Source organism: Rhyacophila brunnea, unplaced genomic scaffold (genome assembly GCF_057557595.1).
Source record: "Rhyacophila brunnea isolate RB1 unplaced genomic scaffold, BYU_Rbru_1.0 scaffold_2, whole genome shotgun sequence".
NCBI classification, from domain to species: domain Eukaryota; kingdom Metazoa; phylum Arthropoda; class Insecta; order Trichoptera; family Rhyacophilidae; genus Rhyacophila; species Rhyacophila brunnea.
In genome coordinates, this window is record NW_028232859.1 from 27,807,946 (window position 1) to 27,831,964 (window position 24,019).

Here is a 24,019-nt window from a genome sequence, read left to right on the forward strand (position 1 = left end):
ATTGTATAACAGCAATTTTCCAATATACTTATTGATTACAGAAATATGTTACATTTACACACGTCACATTCAATATTAAAATAATAACCAAGTAACTATTTAACTGTCTTAGATACATTTTTGTGATAAGCTATCTTGGAAATCTTGGTTCTATAATCAGTAAGTTAAGAGGACACTTTTTTATAATCATTAAAATTGATTTTAAAGTGAGAGGTTAATTAATATCTCATTGATCATAATAGTTCTATGTGTAATAGGTTAATATTAAAAAATATATCAAAACTCTGCTACACTATTTTTACCATTAGTCATGGAATTATTACTGACTAATTAGTTATTAATCATATTATATATTATCGATGTTTTTTTTTCAATATAAGTAATGTATAGAAGTCTTTAATATTATGAGCAAAAATAACATTTAAATATAACACTAATTAAATCTTAAAATATAATTTGATTAAATATTATTTATTCATTAATATTAAAAGAATGATAGATATATTCATAAAATTATTTCAGCATTTTTACATCACGTTAAATAAAAAAAAGCAGTAAAACTGTGTTGAAAAAATCTCTTTCGTTTAAACAAACCTTAACTGAGATTTTTTAAATATTAGCTTACAACAAATAACCTCATGTATGTACAAATATAAGTATTTTACAGAGAAAATGTTTTCGGCGTGGCTTTAATGAGCGTATGATATACTAGGACTAGACTATTATCATTATCGTTTTATATTAAATAAAATGAAATATAACTTCAATATAATATCTATTATGCAACTTCAAATTACTAGTCGTAGGAAATGCTAATGAAGTATCTATAATAATATTTTCGCAAAATACATATATCGTTATAATCGCATAAAACAAATATTATGGATTTAATATGGTTTTATTTACTTTACAGACAATTTCTTTATGTAGTAACAAAACTAGAACAGAATAAAAATTATGGAGGTGGCTATCAAAACTGATTATTATAAAAATATTAATTACGAATCTTTTCTACATAGTAATAAAATATTATTGCAACTACTGATTACCTACCGTTATTGGAATCGTTTGATACCATCTGGACAGTTGAATACCCAGATACTATGTTGATTAAAAATTGTATCTTGTAATATGGTGTAATACGGTTTTCTTTATTATTTTGATTTAAAATCTGATACTAAGCGTTATTGTCATGCATTTGTTTAATTAATATTTAATGTACGCAACAGTGTAACGGATCAGTGCTGTAATGAGATTATCATACGTAGACAGAAGACTTATAATATTGCTCAATTTTCAATCAACCTAAAATACGCTAAGAATTTATAATACCTAATCTAGTTAATCCTATCTGGCTAATTGGATAAAGTTTCACGTTCATAATAATTGCCATTGTAGGGAATTTACAAAACCGAAAGAATATAAACTGTTTCAAAGGAATTACGATTATTTTATCAAAATTGTTTACATTATATTTTAACAACGACCCACGAGGTGGCACAAAGTGCCTCACACGATCTTAGTCAAATATTCGTTAGACACAAGTCTACCGATTACCTACTAGGTACCTACTCATTATAATAATATTAGGTGCATTTATAAAATTATTGACATATTACCCCTAGCTACAATAAATTTGTATTACAAAATATGTTAATGTGTTTTGTTGATTGTTATAACATAACTGAATGATACGTTTATATTATTATGAACCAATGAAAATAATTAAATAGTTATATGTGAGACGTAAGGTGGAATAAATAAAAACATAATATATAAACATATACATACACTGATTTTTTTTCACTAGTTACGGTGTCGAACTGAAATAGTGAAGTTTGATAAAGGAATAAATTAGTGGTTATAACTTCTAGGTGTGTCTAACTAATAAGTAACAATGATAATATTAATAATATACTGTTATAGTTAGTATCTATGTATGTATTACGATTTATTCATTATTAAAAAAATCATTTTTTTTATGATAAGATATATATATATTTCTAAGATATATATGAATGATGAATTTAGTAATATGTACATAATAATAATATACTAAATAAAAACATTTGGCAAAGACTGGTGTCAAAATTTAGCGATATGCAATGAATGACCTTTGATTGAATCGATTTGAGATTGTCTTTATATTGAAGGCACTGCTGGCAGACCGTTGGCATTGGTGGACAGAACGACATCATCAGCAGGCACATGACTTGGTATTCGAAGACTCTTCTTGGGATCCACCTTGACCTTCCAGTGCGAATTTGTCACCGTCTCTACCATCGTTACTTGTCATTATTTTATCATTAAGGAGAATCTGAAAACCAATCATTCCATTTTGATAAGTAAATTAATATATTGCCTATGTACGGGGTAGTCTCCCTTACTGTTAAAGAAGAATATTATATGCCTGTATGCATTTTATATTTTAGTACTTATGCGAATATTGATAATCTTATTCACGTGCAGTTGATATATTTTTAGTTTTAATATAATTGCATATAAGTAAGTTTACTAGTAGCTATAATAAAGTGTACTACACCATATAATTAATATTATTGAAAAAAGTTAGGTCTGTAAACAAAGAGTTTGTAGTGTTTTGAAGCTCAAAAAATATCATATATGTAATTTTTTTTAAATTGCTCATTGTTACTGTCATTACAGTGATTATAATATATCTATCTATAATGATCTTACATGATGAATTAAGAATAAATAAAATTATTTAAAGAATCAATCATAACGTCATTTAGAAGGGACATTCAAGGAATATCATGCGTGCCCCGTCGAATGATTACTTAAACGCACATCTGGGTAGGTATATTCTATACTTATCGACCGCTAAAGTGATAAATAATATCAAACTTAGGGTAAGTTTGTATCAAAGTATTAGCAGGTATTGTAACAATTGCAACAATTACAAACATCTTATTGTAATTGTTACAATAACTGCTAGTACTTTGATACAAACTTACCCTAAGTTTGATATTATTTATCACTTTAGTGGTCGATAAGTATTTATAGAATAGACCCACTGAGTCATATAGTGTGTTTCCTATGTATTGGTAATAATATAATATGAGTAACAATATCTACTAAATAACTCTAAAACTTGAAAATAAATAAATTCGTTACAATATCTCTCATTATTGTAAAGATTCGTTATTAAAGAAATCCAATATCAATTATAATTACCTGAAGGAATTTTTTGCTATATCATTTGCATTATGGATGTTCAATAACGTATCTACAATGTTAATAAGCATACATAATCTATAATATACCTTGTTCACTAGTGACCTAGCTGCCTCTTCAATGTTGATATTTTCCTTTGCTGAAGTCTCGTACCAACCAGCAAAGCCTTTTTCTCTGCAATATTCATCCATTTTCGAAGGAGTATTTACTATTCCCTCCTTTTGATGATCACACTGAGAAAACATACCATAGATATATTAACATATTACATTTTTGCGATAACTATAGGCACGCAATATGTAGTATGTACCTACATAACATATTTATGTAGAAAGACATTTCAATACTTCAATTCAATTTATATATTTTTAATATGATCGTTCACAGCCTGCACATTTATATACTGAAATATGACTATATTCTAAAACATTAGAGCGAGAGGTTTAAAAGAATACTATTTTATGTAATAAAAATACTTAATGCAGTCATCAAATGTTTAAAATAAATATAAAGGATTATAAGACTTCAAAATTATATAAATAGATTATCTACAACGTTTAAGGAATGTCCAGGATCATGCTTTGAAAATGGAATAAAAGCTCCATTTTGACCTATGCTGAGCATGTCCCCCCTTAATTAATTACATGAAAGCGGCCAGAAATCCGCCCTTCACAAAAATACATTTCCAGCCGAAATGCAAAAAAATCAACAAAATACTGTCAATAAAACTATTTTTTTATTTTGGAGATTTTATGTTTTTTTGAACGGTAATAGTGAGGGAGACCAAGCTTTTTGGATTTTGCGTGGATTTTAATGAGGCCTATTCACAACATTACACCACATATACGTCGTTAAAGCACGCAACTCTCTTAGATTGTTAGAACTAAGATATCACACCAAAATTACATTTTAGTGATATCTGTAATCATATTTTATTACACTAACTTAAGGAACTACATTCCAAGTTCTTATGTACTAGTTGTTAACACAATATCTTTGATTTCGTCTGCCCCATGGTTCAAAATGAACCAACATATTGTCACTCCAGTTCTAATTTTTTGTAGTGATATTTATTAATATTGATTTAATCGTGTTGCAAGATTAAATCCAAGCATATGCGAAGTTGGTATATTCGGCAGAGTATTCCAGATATCAAAGGCCTGCTGAAAAGAAATTAAAGTCCAAACACACATATTCTTTACGAGAAATGGATATTAGCCACTTGCTCAACATCTATTAGGTCCAAACTCTGACTCTAAACACATATTGAAAAACAATATGTGTATTTTCTAAACCCAGTATTCGAACCTGGGACCCACAGCATTATAAATCAATGCGTTAGCTGGAAATAAATAGACAACTAGCGATATTTATGTGTGTATCTTTATACCTTATTTGCTAATAAAACGCAGGGAATTGGAGATCCATCAGGTAATTGGACTTTGGAGTCCAAGTCTTGTTTCCACTTGACGACTGCTTCGAAGGTCGCGACTCTCGTCACGTCGAAGACTATGAATGCACCCACAGCTTCCTTGTAATAAACTCGTGTCATATTCCCAAAGCGCTCCTGACCTAAAACGAAAACATCAAATGAATGAAACTATATTACTTTCAAGATTTTATAATGTAATTTGTGTGAGGATTCATCCATGCCATGAATCTAAATGCATATCAATCATAGAACGAATCAATCGTTCGGTACAAATTTAAAACATTTAGATAAAACAAGAAATTAGAGCACATATTATTAATTATATTTTAATGGCGTTGCATGAAAATAGATAATCATGGTTCATAATATGTACCAGTGGCGAAGGGTGGAGGTAGGCTGTTAAGATTCGCTATAAATAGTGCACACTAAACTTTTTTAGTCATATGTATTTGTTTTTATTGAACTAAGACTACAATTTACAGATGGTGTTAGTTAGTTTTTAAAAATCAATTAAACCATGCCTAAACGAAACCATAATAGTTTTGGTCTAATTTGGGGAATACGACAAAATTGTGGGTACTTTTTCATTCATAGTTATTTGTTTTCGTTGGATTAAATATACATATTACACATATTGTTGGTTAATTTTTTTAATTCATTAAGCCCTGACTAAACCAAACTATAATAAATAAAAAATATTATTCTATTTATAAAATATTCAAAGTTATGTATGATTTAATTGTATAATTTTAGATATTTTATAGATACACATGTATTTTTTGGACTATTATCTATTATGGCTTGGTTTCTCAGGGTTTAATTGAATTTTAAAAACTAACCAACACTATCTGTAAATTGTAGTCTTAGTTCAATGAAAACAAATATGTATGTCTGAAAAAGTTTAATGTGCACTATTTATGGCGGATCTTAACAGCCTACCTCCACCCTTCGCCACTGATATGTACCTACCTAATGCATATCAACGTTATAATATAAAAAGATAATGTGAAATCTGCAACTATTTTTGTCATGCTCAATCTTCGCCAATCTTTCTATATTTCCTATTCATATAGACTTGCAATTTTGGCATGTTAAAATTTGGGGGCGGTCCGGTACACGAACTAGAGGTCTCTATAATTATGTACCCACAACGTTATTAAATAAAACTAACTTTTTGTTAAGGGGGGACATGCTCGTCGAAGGTCAAAATTGAGTTTTTATTGTATATTCAAACCATGATCCTGGACACTCCTTAAACGTTGTAGATGATCTATTTATATAATTTTGAAGCCTTATTATCCTTTATAGTTATTTTAAACATTTAATGACTGCATGAAGTATTTTTGTTCATAAAATAGTATTCTTTTAAACCTCTCGCTCTAATGTTTTAGAATATAGTCATATTTCGGTACATAACTGTGCAGTGGTGTTAAGATTTTTTACATTTATTAATTTTTAAACGCATTTATAAAACCATTAGCATAATTTATTACGAGATAATTTTTGTAAAATATTCACGATAAAAAATTATATTGATAATCTCTGTGATCCCAAATTTGACAAGAATTAGGCATTTTATTATTCAAAAAATCGGCAAGATTAACACATTTCAAGATGATTCTAAAGATAATTATTATAAGTTATGTCTTTGACCATTCAAGTGTGATAAACATCTTATGAATAATGATTGCTTTATAATAATTATTGACCTAAGAATAAGGTAGTGTTTTTTTGAAATACGCCATTTCTTTTGTCATTCCCCAGTGGTTAAGCTACAACATACGGCCGTAGCCATAAATTGACAAACTATAATTAAAGTAGGGAGTAAAATGATATTGACGCGCGTGTTTGAACATGTACCGTTTAAAAAAAAATAAAAAAAAATTCGGTTAGGTACATGTTCAAACACGCGCGTTAACATAATTTTACTCCCTACTTTAATTATAGTTTGTCATTTTATGGCTACGGCCGTATGTTGTAGCTTAACCACTAGGTAATGACAAAAGAAATTGCGTATTTCAAAAAAACACTACCTTATTCTTAGGTCAATAATTATTATAAAGCAATCATTATTCATAAGATTTTTATCACACTTGAATGGTCAAAGACATAGCTTATAATAAGTATCTTTAGAATCATCTTCAAATGTGTTAATCTTGCCGATTTTTTGAATAATAAAATGCCTAATTCTTGTCAAATTTGGGATCACAGAGATTATCAAAATAATTTTTTATCGTGAATATTTTACAAAAATTATCTCGTAATAAATTATACTAATGGTTTTATAAATGCGTTTAAAAATTAATAAAAGTAAAAAATCTTAACACCACTGCACAGTTCTGTACCGAAATATGACTATATTCTAAAACATTAGAGCGAGAGGTTTAAGAGAATACTATTTTATGTAACAAAAATACTTCATGCAGTCATCAAATGTTTAAAATAACTATAAAGGATAATAAGGCTTCAAAATTATATAAATAGATTATCTACAACGTTTAAGGAGTGTCCAGGATCATGGTTTGAAAATACAATAAAAACTCAATTTTGACCTTCGACGAGCATGTCCCCCCTTAATGATCCTATCGATCTGACAACTTAATAGATTCCTCGTAGACAGTTTCTAGATATAAATGTAAAAAGATGGGTGTCGACTGTCGTTGATATATTTTTGTGATATTTAAATTTAAATATTGCATTAGTGCGCGACGTCTCGATGGGTCGGGTCGGGGGGAAACGTAGTCAGGGGGTGGACCCCCACTAATATAATGATAATATAACCTACTATATTACATAAGTTGCAAATTTTTCTTCAATGTTTTTGAATGTAAGCGACATTATATTTATAGTAAAGCAATTACCCAACAAATTCTATACAATAACTCGATTTAGAAATTATTCAGGTGTTTATAGCGTCAATGACATTGAGCTACTTTACGAGCTGCTTGTTGATGAACTTACAATCTGCCTATAAAGTCGCATCATCGAACAAGCTAACAAGTAGATTGTAAACAATCTACCGAGAAAAGTTGAAAGCCGGTCAACTTTACACGCTACACGCCGGCGTGTGGGTCTACTGCGTCTGAAAAAACGTCGTAAAAAAACGAACTACGTTCTGTCAAAATAGTCGCTAGCTTGTTGGCTTCTCAGCGAATGGAAAGTTTTGTGTGTTATCATCACAATCGCAGTAGCTGAATCGCCCGCTTTTAAATTCGTCAACAAACAGCTTGTAAAGTAGCTCAATGTCATTGACGCATAACAAACTAGTCAAATGTTTTCCACAAATCGAAAATAAGTTAATTATCTAGTTTGGTATTAATTATAGTGATCTGTTAGTATCTTCATTATCAGTGGTGTAGTGGGACTTAGCGCGTGGAGTCGACGTTCCATTACTTTTTTCAAAACGTAGTCGACCCCTAAGAATTTTCAAAAATGTAGAATGTTTGAAAACTATGAATATCACGGAACCAAAATATTTTGTTCTTACAACACATGTATATTTTATAGAAAAAAAAATACAACTTTCCTAAAACATAAAATATACATATTGTATGAATATTAATAGAGATGTAGCGTAAAAATTGACGTAAACGAATATTGAGCCATACGATAAAAGTCAAAATGAGGTAATTTATAGCTTTTTCTTCTTTCGAAGGCTTTCCCAACTTGATCATTAATTTATACCCACCTCTCGTTCTCACATTTCTGACTGACTTAATTCTAAAACTATTTAAATTAGGTTGGGCTGATCATTCATCGGACCATTCATTCTGCCCTGAGAGAAACTGAAGATCGAGAGGGATGGAAAGTCTTGGTCGCTCAAAGAATAACAAAATTCAAAGGTGGTCACGATCCTCAACCATGAGGGTACGACCAAGAATACACTATAAACACTCCATTACCTAGTTATTGTAAAGTTCAAATATGAATTCCAGGGAGATGAGGTGGATTAATTTACTATAATATAATTAATCATCTGACCAGGACTTTGTTATCTAAACGCTACACCACTGATTACATTACTGATTCTTAAGTAAATTGATATTTACCTACTGAAATTTATTCTCATTTATATAAATTTATCTCAATTATATAATAATCTAATATTTATTTACCAAACCAAATAGTTTTACCTCCAATATTTAAATATATATATATAATTATACAAGGCCATGCTCTCACAGACAAAGTGATAAAACCCGTAACACGTGTCAAATTATTACCTCATAATACATTCTAATCTACAGATCTCTGACACTTTTATATAATCCGAATCCGCTATGAATATCAGAATGGGAACAATTTTAATACCTACCTGACTGGCTAGAAAGTTTTACTATGTCAGTTTATTAACGAAGATATTTTTTCCTAGAGTTCATTTCCATATCACGTAGTTGACGGAGTAGGTAAGGACGTCAAAAGAACATCGTTACGTTTCCTTTAGATATGACGTCCCTATGTCTATCTAATAGGCTTTAATGACAATCTACTTTATGCAGGTTTATTTCCAGAAAGCATAATTATGTTAAAAACTATGGAAAAAATATACCAAGTAAGAGTTTTGTACATGCCCAAACGGTGGAATTCGATTGCCCATAAGATCAACAAAAATATGAGCGAGTATGCGAAAATATGAGTAAATATGCTTACGCCTTACATGATATCATTATTGCCTACAACAGTTTGCGACTGAGTAGTCCCCAAGTATCAAGCCTCCTCGGACTACAATCAATTTTATCATAAAAAACGGTAATATCATTTTACTATCACGAAAATTATCTCCACATGGTTGGGCACGTATTCTGAATGCCCCTCGAGACTGCGACACTCCACGCCCTTGTAGAACAACCGTAAGGATTTCGTTGTCGTGATCAACCTCCCTCACCCTGTGGAGATTCTATATAAGCGATTAGTAAGAATGGTAAGAAGCACGGAAAGTAGTGCTAGACCGAAAAACATGAGATCTTATGCTTGTCATGATAATATGCTCTCAGGCAGAAAGAACTTGAAATGGAAAATTTTACGAACCGGAGCGCTCGATAATTTTCCGAAAATATTAACATACTTAGTTACTGATTTTATGTGTATTTTATAAAAATAAGTCTTAGGTTTTTTAATAACCTATCTAGCTTACACTGCCAAATTATTTTTTTAGCAATAATTTTGCTGATTTCATGAACTGGAATGGCGCTCCGGTGCACTCCGGTCCATTTCTAGTTGCTCCCAGGCAGACATGGGTGAAATAGTTAAGGTGACGCATCAGTGAAACGCCAAATAATTCTCAACTGTACGCGCGACGAAATTTTGTACTCGCTTCGCATTCATAGAGAGAACGTTGAGTCAGACATACGTCACTTTGCTGCGTGATGGCGACGGGCCAATTAATTCTAAAATCGTGTAAAGATGACTAAAAACGTTACCCATTTACTTTAAAAAGAAAACATGTCAATGAATATATTATTATTGTTACTAATAGAATAATAAACAGAACGTAAAATGGACGTATGTTGGATTTATATGAGAAATAATATTTCGTTTGACAGGCGTCTTTTGCACCCGCGACCCGCAATCCGCACATCGCCTAGCGACGATCTTTTTAGACCGTGCCTCAACTAATGCATGGCCTTAATGTTAAAATTAGGCAGTAAGTATTATTAACTCACCAGCGATATCCCATAGCTGTAATCTGATGGTGGTATTTGAATCCCAATTGAGTACTTTAAGGGCAAAATCTACACCAATGGTGGCGCGATAATGCTGACTGAAGAATTGGTGCACGTATCGCTTGATTATTGAGGTTTTTCCAGTTCCAAGTTCTCCAATCACCAAGATCTTGTAGAGACGCTCTCGACGATCGCCACCCAATGGGGCGGGGTGTGACTGTGGACAATTAACAGATAATACATGATTAGATAAAACATTATATCTCTACTTTGTGACCACCCAAACAAATGCGTGTGGTTTGCAATTATACAGCTCGATTTAAAGAGTACCTATTGAAATTGGTGAAATGCAAGTATTGAATAAAAAATGCAACTTGAAGATAATGTTGGTTTATCAGAAAATCAGTATTTATTATGACGTAGCTTTTAATATGTATGTAGGTAGATATCAATCATCTAAATGCTTTGGGAAAATTACAACGACTTTTATCATTTTGTTACGAGTTGGTTATTTCAATAAATAACATTGTTTGTATTTACCACAGAACATGATACATAGATACGTAATTATTGAAAATAACACATTCTTTAACACTTGTTTAAGTTTATCAGATATTTTTTCATACTCGAGCATTCAATCTTGTTTTAGTTTCACCCAGAATGCAACACATGTACCGGGCTATACAACGAACCCGAAACGTCCAAGAAAGAAGGAGGAAGAGCACATGATAACCCAGAAAATTATTACGATATTAAAATTCTCAGTCATTGCAATTTATTTTACATGTGAAAATTTTCGATAAAGTTAAAAAGATGATAATATTCATAACAATACATCCATGTACGTGGACAAACAAGATTTTTTGCAGTTTTATGGCCATGTTCTTATTCAGATTTAGAATTATTCTAGATAAAATGATGATTTTGCATACTAACTCCTTACTTTATGACTGAGTTCTCGGTCTAAGTTGTGTATTGTTAATTGTTAGTAGAAGTTGTCATACAAGTAATAAATAATTGCCCCCATGGTTACATTTTTAAGTAGCCGAAATATCTACATATTAATTATTTTAACGATAGTTATTAACTGTTATTGACTGTTCTTACAATGACTTCTCGAAAGCATTTGACAAAGTCGATCATGATGTCCTGATGGAAAAACTCCAACTTATTGGATTGTCTGATCGATTTTTGAAGCTATTCGGGAGTTATTTTAGGAACCGTCAACAATACGTATCGTACGGCCTTTATCAGTCACAGACCTTTAACACATTTTCTGGTGTCCCTCAGGGCTCAATCTTAGGGCCGTTGCTGTTCACGATTTTTATAAATGACATAGCATTGGTAATAAAAAATGCTATGTTTTTGTTGTTCGCTGATGACTTGAAACTCTTTTTGGAAGTTGTCACCTTGGACGATTGTCGTCAGCTCCAACTTGATATAGATAATATATTAGATTGGGGCAGGCGTAACAAACTAGAATTCAATATTGATAAATGCAATCTTTTGTCGTTTACCAGAGCCTCAAAAGTGTTGTTTTTCCAATACTCGATGCATGGCAGAGTTCTGTCACGAATATCATCTGTAAGGGATCTTGGCATTACGTTTGAGAGTAAACTGACATTTATTAGCCATATAGTTACCATTTGTAACAAGGCGCTTAAAATGTTGGGCTTCGTCATGCGTACTTCCCGGGTCTTTTCGGATGTTACGGTATTAAAACTTTTATTTAATTCTTTAGTTCGAAGCAGACTTGAGAGTGGGTCTATTGTTTGGGCACCGCATCAGTTGAAGTATGGCCTTATGGTGGAGAGGGTTCAGAAGAAATTCTTGAGACTCCTTTATTTGAGGTTGTACGGATACTATCCGTGGCTTTATCCAACTGACTTTCTCTTAGGCATGCTTACATACTGCAGTTTGCAATTTAGAAGAAATCTTTATTTAGCTATGTATTTTTTTCGACTTATACGAGGTATAAATGAGAACTCTGCCATTCTGGGCAGTGTTGACCTGTGTGTCCCTGATAACTATCTTAGAAATAGAGAACATCAGTTGTTTATTCTCCCAAGGTGCAGAACCAACCTGCCACTGGTAATGCCAATTGGGAGGGCGATAACTATGTTCAACGAAATTGCTTCGGGTGTTGATATATTCCACCTACGTGAGGATGAGTATAGGTGGACGTTATTTTATAAATTTTTAAAATAGGGTCTGCTTAACTCATCCGGTGTATTTCCATGTACCTATATAATTAATATTTTTGTATGTACATATTTCTACTGTTTAATAACATATTATCTATCTCTTTTTTATGTCATGTTGTGAACGTCTTAAACTTATAATTTGTAATGTCCACAATATGTAAAAATAAATAAATTGAAATTGAAATTGAACATTCTATTCCAATATAGCAAATTACTGAGTAACAACTTTATCAATAATTATTGGCTTTAAAGCAACACGTACGATACATTATTAAAGGATATTTTATATACTTACATAGCTAGTATTACGTCATGTTAAAATCTCTATAAGTATGCCACATTACGAGGAGGTTTGATAGTTTTGGAAAGAAATAAAACATAATCGGAAGGGCGCTGAATTATACGTAAGTAGTACGGTACAGTCGTCGATAGTATCCGTAAAAATAATCACATTCGCCCAGCCTAATTCTTGAGCACGAGAAGGCATATTCTAATTAAATGATTATTGCTTATGTAATATCATAATAACCGTTTATTCAGAAGTGATAATGATCGAATGAAGCATTATTTGTGACGTAGGTATATCAGACATTATCACTTATACCGAGTTGAGACAGTTATCAACTTCAACATTGTATCAATAAAATTAAATGATTAATGTTATTTTATGATTATGTAAAATGAAATACACAGTATTCCACAAAAAAAAAGGAATAAAAAAAATATTTTTTAGATATTTTCATTTTTGTAGAAAAACCAGCCGACATACAACTTATTTTGGTATGTTTATAGTACGAACCAAAGTACATAGAATTGATGTGGTATAACAGAAAAATATCTAAACTCATGAACAATAGCCCCCATGACAACCATTTTGAATTAATTTAATTTAAAATACATATGCATTAGGTACATTGCACTTGGTATTGAATAATATTATTTACATCAAATTATATTCCGTCTAAATTTATTTAAATCTCTATGACATGGCACTACATAATTTATACTATAATTAGTTCCAGGACTACTGAATTCCAGTTACGCATGTTTATGTTATACAAGATCAAAGTGATTGTTTTCGCTGTTATCGCAGGGAAGGTTTAAATTGAAATATAACCATAAAATTTACTGCTACGTTTTTAAACAAAAACCAATATAACTTTTATCAAATTTTATTGATTTATGATAGAGTCATAATTGTGTTATATATTATACTCACTTAAGTACCTACTTAACTTTCTACACCAAACATATCGTCTGCAATTTCTTAGATTTGATTAAGGTAACTTAACTATTTTTTTTATTATTATTAAATGAATTGAGAATGTAACATTTTTTATTGCACTCATGTTCATAGTCACAAACATGATCAATATAGAATGTTACATTCTCAAATCCTGTGAATTATTCATTGAATAAAAAATGGTTTATTAAATAATTATAAGCTGGTGCAAATTATTAGAATTAAAATTTGGAGAGATCCTGACACTGGTTAATAATTAATTTAATTGCTACTTTGATTTAAAACACAATAATTACAAGATAAAAAGAACTTTTTATATACCAAGTTCTTAAATTTTCTGTTGAATCATATAAACTTGACAATTCTATGTATTAATAAAAACTTTTTATTGTACTTGATAGAAATACTGAATAAATATAGAATACAGAAATGTCATTTTAACATTTCATATTGATTTCCATAGTAACGCACGTATATATTAATAATTTAGTTGCTAGGACCCCCTTAGCAACCAACAATAATAACTTCCCATACAAAACAGAATTAACTGAAAATTAATTCAATTCTGCTTAAAAATGGCTAAAAGTATTAAAATAATACATTGTCGTCGTGTTGTGATATATTCTAAAAGTTTCAAATGTCTAGCTAGTCGGGAAGTTCTTAAACAAATCTTCAATCATCCAATACAAATCTTGGACAAACAAGAAAAAAATTATACTGGCCACACAAGAAAAAATCTGTACCGGACAAACGGGAATACGAGCTAATAAAAACGTGGTAAAATTAACGCAATTTGTGAAATGCTTCAAGATAAGACGCTCATCGCATAATTGACAATGCACATTGGCGTGAATACAGTCCCGCCGGACTCAAAATATGTATAACTAACTATTATTTATATGTATTTGTTTTACGGGCGCTACGAGTTTTAGATGACCAAAAATATCTCTAAGCATCAAAATACTTGATCAAAATCACCAATTTTTGTGGATACAATGTTGGTAAATTACATTTTCAATTTGAATGATCATTAATTGTATGGATTCGACAGTGCACGACGAAGAATAAATATGTCATTTTGGTGATCAAAACAACCTCTAGATAAAAAATAAATAGTTTCCTAAGTATAATGAGGATACAATTTAAAAGACAAAATAAAATAGAAACAACATTTTGTCGCAGATTTATTTATTTAATGTTGTACTGGCAGCATTTACACGATACCAATAATTATAAGACAAGTAGTCATCTTGTATCGCTGGAAATGATGTTTACAAATTCGACCTCTTTGTAAATGACTCGAATCAAAATAAATAATTAGTGTTATTTTGTAATTAAATATCGTAAACAAATTATGTGGCGTTTAGGCTCATTGAATTTACACGAAGCGCGACCTAATTATGGACTAAATAAATGTGTAAACATCTGAAGACAAGTACATCTCTAACTCGTTATCTAAGCCCTAAGCCTAAAGCATATGCATACGTAAATTCGTAACCAAAGAATATTCCTATGTTACATATATGACTATATACCTACCGACATAGGTGATTGTTTATCCCGACACAAATTATTGCACAAGCTAAACATTATAACAATACAAAATTATAATTTCCCGTTCTAAAGCTTTAGGAAAATTAAAAAAATAGTAGTAAGTAGGTATATAATTCCGTCAATGGCGTGAATATGTTGATAAGTCTAAAAACATAAATTCTCAGGGCAGCTATTTGTACGCTTGGCTTTCTGTGGTAAATCAGATTATATATTTTTTTGGACGTTTTTAAATTTTAGTAAAATGTAGACTTATCAACATATTCACGCTATACACAGAATGTACACAGTAATATTTATAGACAACAAATTTTGGTACTGTTCGGTTAAAGCGGATACAGCGGAAAACGCATTTTGAAAATAGCCGATAAACTGGATTATTTGTTAGGTTAACCTAACCAAACCAAACCTAACCTAACCTAAACTAACCCAAACTAACAAATAATCCAGTTTATCGGCTATTTTCAAAATGCGTTTTCCGCTGTATCCGCTTTAACCGAACAGTACCCAAATTTTAATTGTGTTAACTGACAATTATTCTTGTTGGAAGGTCATTGCAATAATTAAAATAAAACACATTAAGTAAGTATATAAAACGTATTCTACATAATGTAATGACGGTCAAGACTAGTTTCGTCCGCTTCAATAAAAATATTCCTCAACTGATCAGTCAAATGAAGCGGACGACACCGGTCCTGATTTATCATATTATTATTCCATAATAATTATGCGTAATAATAAGTCTTCCATATTGTATTTTATTTTAATTAATTCATTATAATAGCTATAAAAATCAGATGCAAATAGCTACGTCTTATATGTTTTCAAGTCAATAAACTCGCGACGTGACATTAGGTATATTAATAAATCACGTACCTAAGTGAAATGATAACATGCAAAAAAATAATTCCTAATAAAGAAACAGACTTCATTATTTGCGACAAAGTTATTACTTTTATAAGCGGTTATAGAAAAATTGTCATAAATATGATAAGGTTTCTTTACTTGTTTGCTTGCTAATTACGTACGAGCATATTTTGTAGTTTATTTTTACTATAATTCAATTATATAAGGTAAGTATTTAAGGGAACTGTCAAAATTTTCACTCATTATATTATATTATTCCGATTTAAAATACAAACTAAACCACTCATCCACCAATCTTTCTGATTTGAAAATGTGTCTTCATATTAATTAATTAATTAGATACTTCACAATGTCGGACATACTTTCAACATTTTAAAAATATATAAAGATTCCAATAGGTAATTAGTATCAAAATATTTAAAATGAATTGAATTTTAAAAATAGGTGTGAGTATTTTACGACTTTATAAAATTAAATAGCAGTGAAAAATATATACTTACTAAAGGATTCACTATTGTAATTTATTAATTTATAAATATTTGAGTTTTTAATTTTGTTTATTACCCTGTAAAATAACAGGTATTTGTAGATACCGTGTGTATAGTGGAAACATCCAAACTGCATATTATACAACCGAATAGTTTTATGCGCACATACTAAAAATAGATGCAAAAAAATAATGAATTCACCGATTATACGAAATGGAACCTTTAAAAGTTTTATTGGTAATAAAAATCAAATTTGAAAACTAACCACAACATAATATATTTAACAACCAATATACCTACTACAACTTTACTTATTTTAAATTATATAAGACTGCCAAAAATGCACGTTTCACAAAAGAAGTGAATTAAAATCAGCCATACCTAAATATATTACTACTTATAACTAAATAGGCACAATCTCCGTTGTCTTTTGTTTGTCATTTGTTTTTGCAGAATAATTGGCTTTAAATTAAATTTTGTTTAGAATAAATACTGTTTTTAAACAAATGTTTATTTTTAGATGGCTTCCGCTTTCATCAGCTCAATGCCTTGTGCGTACCAAATAGAAAACGCAGATGGGCAACATTCTTGCTACGAAAAAAAAAATAATATATATTATTTTCAAAATAATTGACATTAAATAATATTTTTAATGGAAACGTTTCAAGATAATCAACGAATTAGAGTAGTAAAACTCTACTTTGGGTTGAACTAAATGGATCAAATAAGAAACATATTCAGTGGACTTTTCTCTCAATAAGTTGATTATGTCAAGAGCTGTATGGCATGTTGCACCATATTGTTAGAACCACATATCGTCCAAATCAAAATCATCTATTTCATAAAAGAAAAAATACGTTATCATGTTTATGTAGCATCCTCCATTGACAGTAATTGCATTTCCATTTTTGTTTTCGTAAAAACACGGTTTAATTACACCTCCAGACCATAAACCACACGAAACAATTTCTTGAAAACGACATGTAATTGATTGTTAACATCGATATTTTCAGCAGTACGTTTACGTTTTTGACAGGTAGGATTCAATTACAAAAAAATACCATTTGACTCGAATTTTCTAATTAAATTACGAATGGTAAGCTCTGTAGGTCAATTATTTTGACAATAAATTTCACGTAATTTCCAAAACGTAGCTCGAATACATTCATTACGTATTGTTGTAATAAATTTTAACAATCTGTATACGCTGTACAACTGTATATCTTTCCATGATGATTTTCCAAATACGATTGAACACAATTATTAATGTCAATTTTAGTTGGAATTAGAAAAAAAATATGGCTTCTATGGCGTTTTAAAAATCTATAGTAGGTACTAGTTTGATCACCCGTTGGTTGCCACCGAAAGAGTATCGTTAATAAAGGAGTACACGATGATCCCAGTCGATGGACAATCACTCGGTTCAGTGTCCTGCTGAGTATCGATGGTAAGGCGTTCCTTGAACACTACCTGTATCATTGAATTGTCCATCGATTGCGAATATCCTTAAACATTCAAAAAAACTGAGTATAATATTAAAGAAAAAACATAATTTGAAAAGCCTCATAAACATACATATTAGAAAATGAGTGGAATTCCAATTTACCTCTTTCAATTTCCAGGTGAGTATTTTTACCTCTTGGCTATTTAACTATCCTATTTAACGGGAGTATGTACTTCAAATTGCAATAATCAACTAACTTAATCGAAACAGATATCTGGCGCTCGCCAAATTTTATTATTGACATTTTTGCAATTATGAATAATGTTTTGTTATTTAATACTTATTATACATTAGGATTAATAATGTCTCTTTATTATAGAAAATCTTCAGATCTGTATTATGACGGATGGATAAAATATCGTGGAAAAGTATTGAATTGCGTAAAAAAGGCACTTTTTGAAACGAGATATTATATTTCTTTAAAAATATGTATCATTGTAATCATCACCCCCCGGTGTATGTAAACGAATCGAAGTGAAAGTGTAAATAATAATAAATGTGATTATTGGGTCAAAACGTCAATGTAATAATCTAAGTGATAGGTACCTACCTACTCTAATTTTTGTATTCATATAAAAGCTTCACATTCATCAAGAATTGACAACAATTAATTTTAACTGTCATTTTTTAATTAACTGCCATTTTTGTTTTCAGCGACGCAACTGTATTGAGTCGTATAAATTCTAAATAAAAGAAAATAATCAAAATGACATTGAATATTTTGATAACGATGATTTTTTTTATGACCGAAATAAAACTCTTGGTAATATAATTATCAAAACCGTTTAAATATTGTGAATATGCGTATGTGAATTCCAGAACGAAAATCATTAGTTCACGTGTACTTAAAAATTCTTTTGGCATGTTATATAATATACACATAATATATTTAGATATATATATATATATATATATATATATATATATATATATATATATATCAGTGATGCACAAACTACCGCCCAAAATAACAAGTAGATACTTAATAACCAAATTTTTTTAATCGAATTCGACGAAACTGTGATTTCCTATAATACTTATCCTAAGTTCTATCGTGCAAATACATACGTATGTAATGCAAAGCGGAGAGTGGTTTGAGTCGCTGATATGTAACTATTAAATTAAAAATAATAAAATATATTATATTATCTCATCCACTGCGGCCCGTGAAAAGAGAAAATGAATAAATTGGACCTTCTTTCAAATAGGTTGTCCACCACTATTATATGTTAACTGGTGTTATTTACATATATTTTGCTATTTTCAAAGTAAGATTTGATCACTGTTCTTAAATGAAAATAAAATCCATTGATTTATTTACACATATAGTGGTGGCTTTTCATGAAGATACAAAGAAAGTAGAATTTTTTTTAAAGCATGCTTTCTTACAATATTGAGTAAAAAATAAATCAAAGAATAAAAAAGCTTGACTCCATTAGCATCGCCTTATTTTTCAACATGTCCTCCATAGATTTAGAATCGTAGATATACTATTTCAATATTAAAGCTGATAGTGAAAGCATTAACGCGAATGCAGTGTAGATAGAGTTAATATTTTAACAGTACAGTGTCCACAATAATATATATTATTTGTTTACGAAAAAATGGACTTAATATAAGCCAACCCAAATGTATATGAGCAGGCTAGTTAGCATACGAAGACCTTTTTATTATACACGTCATGTTGTTTCTATTGATAAATCAACGCGAATAGTCCATAATATTACAGGTATCGTGTTTGACGAGATCAGAGTAATCTTATATTGCGACGATCAGAAGTTAAAATACCACGGTCTCTTTGGAAATCCCTTTCCTGTTCCACGATATCAATAGATAATATCAAATTCCACGATACCGTGAGATTCTACAGTTTAATGCAACGTGTAAAAGGATACCCAGGTACATAATAATATTTGCTTTGTATAAGAACAGTCCCAACTACTCATCAAAAGGATATCTTTTAAAATATCATTAGTAGGTAGTAGGTACATTCATACCGAAAACTAAAAATAACATTTAAAACAGCGAAAAAAATAATAATAAAATTCAGGAATTTAGACATAATCTATTTTAGTGTTATCCATTAAATGTATATTCATTCAAATTATGTTTACGGATGAGTTTTGGAAATACTTATATAAATAACTATTATCGTAAAAATTAATTGTGTTCCAGTAATGGGTGCAATTATACGAGCGGCAGGTTTAGAATGAACTTGATATTTAATTTAAATATAAATTGGCTAAAAAAAGCTCATTGCCAATAATATTACGAAAGACATGATAAATTACTGTTATAAATATAAATTAAAACTCTGATAAGGTGATAAGGTACGTCGTAGCAACTCTTCTGCTCATATTAATCTAAATAATTTGTTTATTTCGGTTTTAATTTATTTTTTAGTATATAGAATAAAAATAGAGTACAACATATTAAAAACAAACTAGAGACTACCCTATCCACAAATAAATTTTCTATTGTAATTGTATTGTTTTAACGTGATATGTTGTGATGTTAACTGTTGCCAAAATATACTTAATACTTTGGACGCGGAAGACGCACACGGTGCGTAATGACCAGGCGGCCGATCGATGTAATTAAAGTGCATTTTAAAGGGGGCAATTAAAATTTCATTATCTATTCAGCAGCGAAAGCGTTAAGTAAAATCTAGGTCTAGCAGTCTAGCAGGTATAAAAAGTTAAACAATTTTGTGACGAAAATAATCGTCATGCAATTTCGAGTTTAAAATAAATATAGAAAAATTATAAACAAAATACACGCTTTAAAAATATGTACTTACATATAAAAAAGCATTTATAAATTCTTAAAATTTTACGAAAGACAGTGTACTTATATAATACTATATTAAAGTGTATTGTATAATCAGTTGAGAAAGTCATGTTAAGCTAACGACACTAGTTCCGATAGTTATTAAATTATGCGGTGGAGGTATTTTCTATATAATATATTATATTTTAATTATTAGAGATTGCTTCTTCGACATGGCTTACTTGTAAAATAGTCGTTGTTTCAACTTTCCAACCACAACACTCACATGCTGACGTATGGTGAAGAGTATCGGCATTCATAATAAAGCTTTACAAAATACAATAACAAGACACGAAAGCTCAGTTATTTTGAAATATGAGCTTGAGAAAGCTCTCGATAGTCACCTTTCTTAGTGAAGCATGAATTAGAACTGAGGTCACTTTTATACAACGTGGTTAACAAGTTTCGAGACTACTTTTCGGAGAAGCGTTAACATATTTACATTAATAATAAACGACATAGTGAACAAATTACAAAAAAAAATCTCGCATTAATCGTTTTCATTAATATGACATTAATATTATTATGAACGTTTTATAGATTGGTTTACGAATTATGAAAAATTAATTAATGATTTACCTATGCATGCTAAACATTGCTACAGATTGGTATTTGTGTAAACAATAAAACTTTGTATTGTACTTATTGTATTTACCTTATCCTATGATTGTATAAAATAAATTATGAATGTTGTTTATATATCTATATACTTTCAAGTGGGTTTTTGAAATCTTACCGAAGTTCCACTTCCCATATCTGCATTAGCATCCGGTCCGTCAATGATGTCTCCAAACGGGGGCATGCCACCCTCTCCAGATTGACCTCTCGACTCTTCCGTCTCCTCGTACTCCGATTCGTCAGTCGCTTCCGCTCGCTCCTGTGACGCCACTTCTTTTCTTTCGAAGCTGTCGCAACTGCTCCGCTCTCCGGAGATGATATTCTGCTGCTGTCGCGCCAAACGCACCATGCGAGAAAGGCGAGTCGCCGGAGAACCCTCTTCGCTCATCAATTGATCATCTCCCCCCTCCGACCCCTCGCGATCCTCCGACTGTGCGATAGTGGCCTGCGCGACGAACGCGATGCGTCTGCGCACGGCGTCTTCGGGACTCGGCGACTCTATCGGCTTTTCTATCTCCTGTGATTTAGACTTAGGCCTCCACGCAGATACCGCAAACGGAAGAGTCGAAACAGGATGGGTCGTAGCTATTGCCGCTATATCTAGTGGCGGTTCACTTTCCAAAATGGGAAGGTCGACTTTGGCAGGTGCGGTTGATCCTTTTTCCGATCCAGGAAGATCTTTCTCTGTTTCTAAGGGAGATGGCATGTTTTCCGGCCGCGGCGGCTCGACGTCTTCAACGGATCCGTAATGTGAGCCGGATTCATCGTTGAGACTCGGCTCAGAGAGCAGACCGTCCTCTCCGTCTGGGGTTCGTCGTTTGACTGAGCCTGGAGTGAGACTCGAACTGCCCGAAGAGCGTCTTTCACTAGTCTCCGCCCCCGCATCCTTCGCCGCCGTATCCTTCAACGAGTTACGCCGCCCTCCGAATGAGCCGAACCTTCGAACTAGTGCCCCCGCTCTGCTGCGTGCCCCTTTCTTTTTCTTTTTGCCTTTCCCTTTTTCCTCCTCAGCGCTGACTCCGCCCTCCTCTTCTCCCTCTACTCCGGCGTCTTCATCGTCCGTTTTATTTTTTTTATTCTTCTTTGACTGTTTACTCATATCTTTAGCGTCTCTATCACTGTCCTCCTCCTTATCCGATAGAAATTTCCCGCGCTTGGAAGAACCGAGATGAAAACCTTTAGGATTTTTAAAAGGAGACGCGAGGGCGCTAAGTCTAGTTTTAATTTTAGAGTGTTCAGGCTTAATTATAGTCATTGGTGGGGGTGTTTCCACCTGCTCGATCGACGGCGGACCCTCTTCCTCGAAGGGTGTCATGGAGTCGAAGGATTCGTCAATCGTATCTCGCGACGCGCTCTTTTTTTCCTCCATAACTATTAAAAATTAACAATTCTGTTGTTATTGCCCGTTTGTTTTCAAAACGTCGGCACAAAATGTATTTCGCAACATAGCGTTGTCTGTGTTATGCGGTGACAGCGACGGCGCGGCTCGTTTCCACGTTACCTGTCGTGCGGTCGGGTAATGCGAAACTGCCCAACAGAAAACTCGCCGCGGAGGGTGGGGTGGTCGAGGCGCGGAACTTTGCGGGAAGGGATCGCGGTCTGCGCTGCCAGTAAGATGGCCTCCGCGAATCATGATCTAGTATACACTTTGCAAATTAATTGTAAAAATAAGCTTAACTATAGGTAATACAATATTGTTATATCGACAATACTAAGCTAAAAAGGCATTAGTAGTTATTACAGGAGAGTAATTTAAAAAGATAATTGTATAGTTTTTGTCATATATATATTTTTTAACTGACTTATAAATAGTATGTAGCAACTTTGTCGTTGATTAAACATTTTCCAATAGTAATCAAACCCCATTTAAATAACTCAATTTCATCATAACGTCATTAACACTCAACATCTTCGATATGTATGGAAAAGCTACAATCGATACCCTCTAATGCCAACAGAAAAATACGAATATGAGAAGTTCATACGCATTCATCGTATTATAAATATTATTATTTGGATGGCAATAATTCAAAAATAATATTTTATAATGAATGAGATTCGTTGCATTTCTAATTAATTATGTTAATTATATTATTTATACTTCCATAAGCTCAAGGCATTTAAAAGGGTATTATTTTTTATAATTTGTACACAATAGTACATACCTACTTCGGAATGTTACACTGTAAGTAGGCAATCAGTAGATATATACTTTAATCATCTGCAATCTGCATACATCTATTAAAAATAAAACGTATTTTAAAAGAAAACTTTTACTGCATTTACCGTTTACTTAGGTAGGTAAACTAAAATTTAAAAAATAAATTTGCATTAACACTTAAGTGGGGATTAGATAGAGCCTATTAGCATTAAAGCGTGGAAAATAACGTGCATAATGTATATTGTGTACGTAAATTGGTTACAT

At 31.4% G+C, this 24,019-nt stretch overlaps 1 protein-coding gene across 1 annotated transcript; it reads right to left on the reverse strand.

Annotated features, from left to right (window-relative positions):
- Positions 1-2,060: 2,060 nt before the first annotated feature.
- On the reverse strand, positions 2,061-23,765 carry Rab32 (RAS oncogene family member Rab32). Its single transcript, XM_085947834.1, has 5 exons — positions 21,713-23,765; positions 10,291-10,507; positions 4,586-4,767; positions 3,285-3,428; positions 2,061-2,317 (listed from the first exon to the last, which is right to left on the reverse strand). Exons 1-5 carry the CDS (start codon positions 22,961-22,963, stop codon positions 2,198-2,200), a joined length of 1,914 nt encoding a protein of 637 aa, XP_085803960.1. The 5' UTR covers positions 22,964-23,765; the 3' UTR covers positions 2,061-2,197.
- Positions 23,766-24,019: the final 254 nt, after the last annotated feature.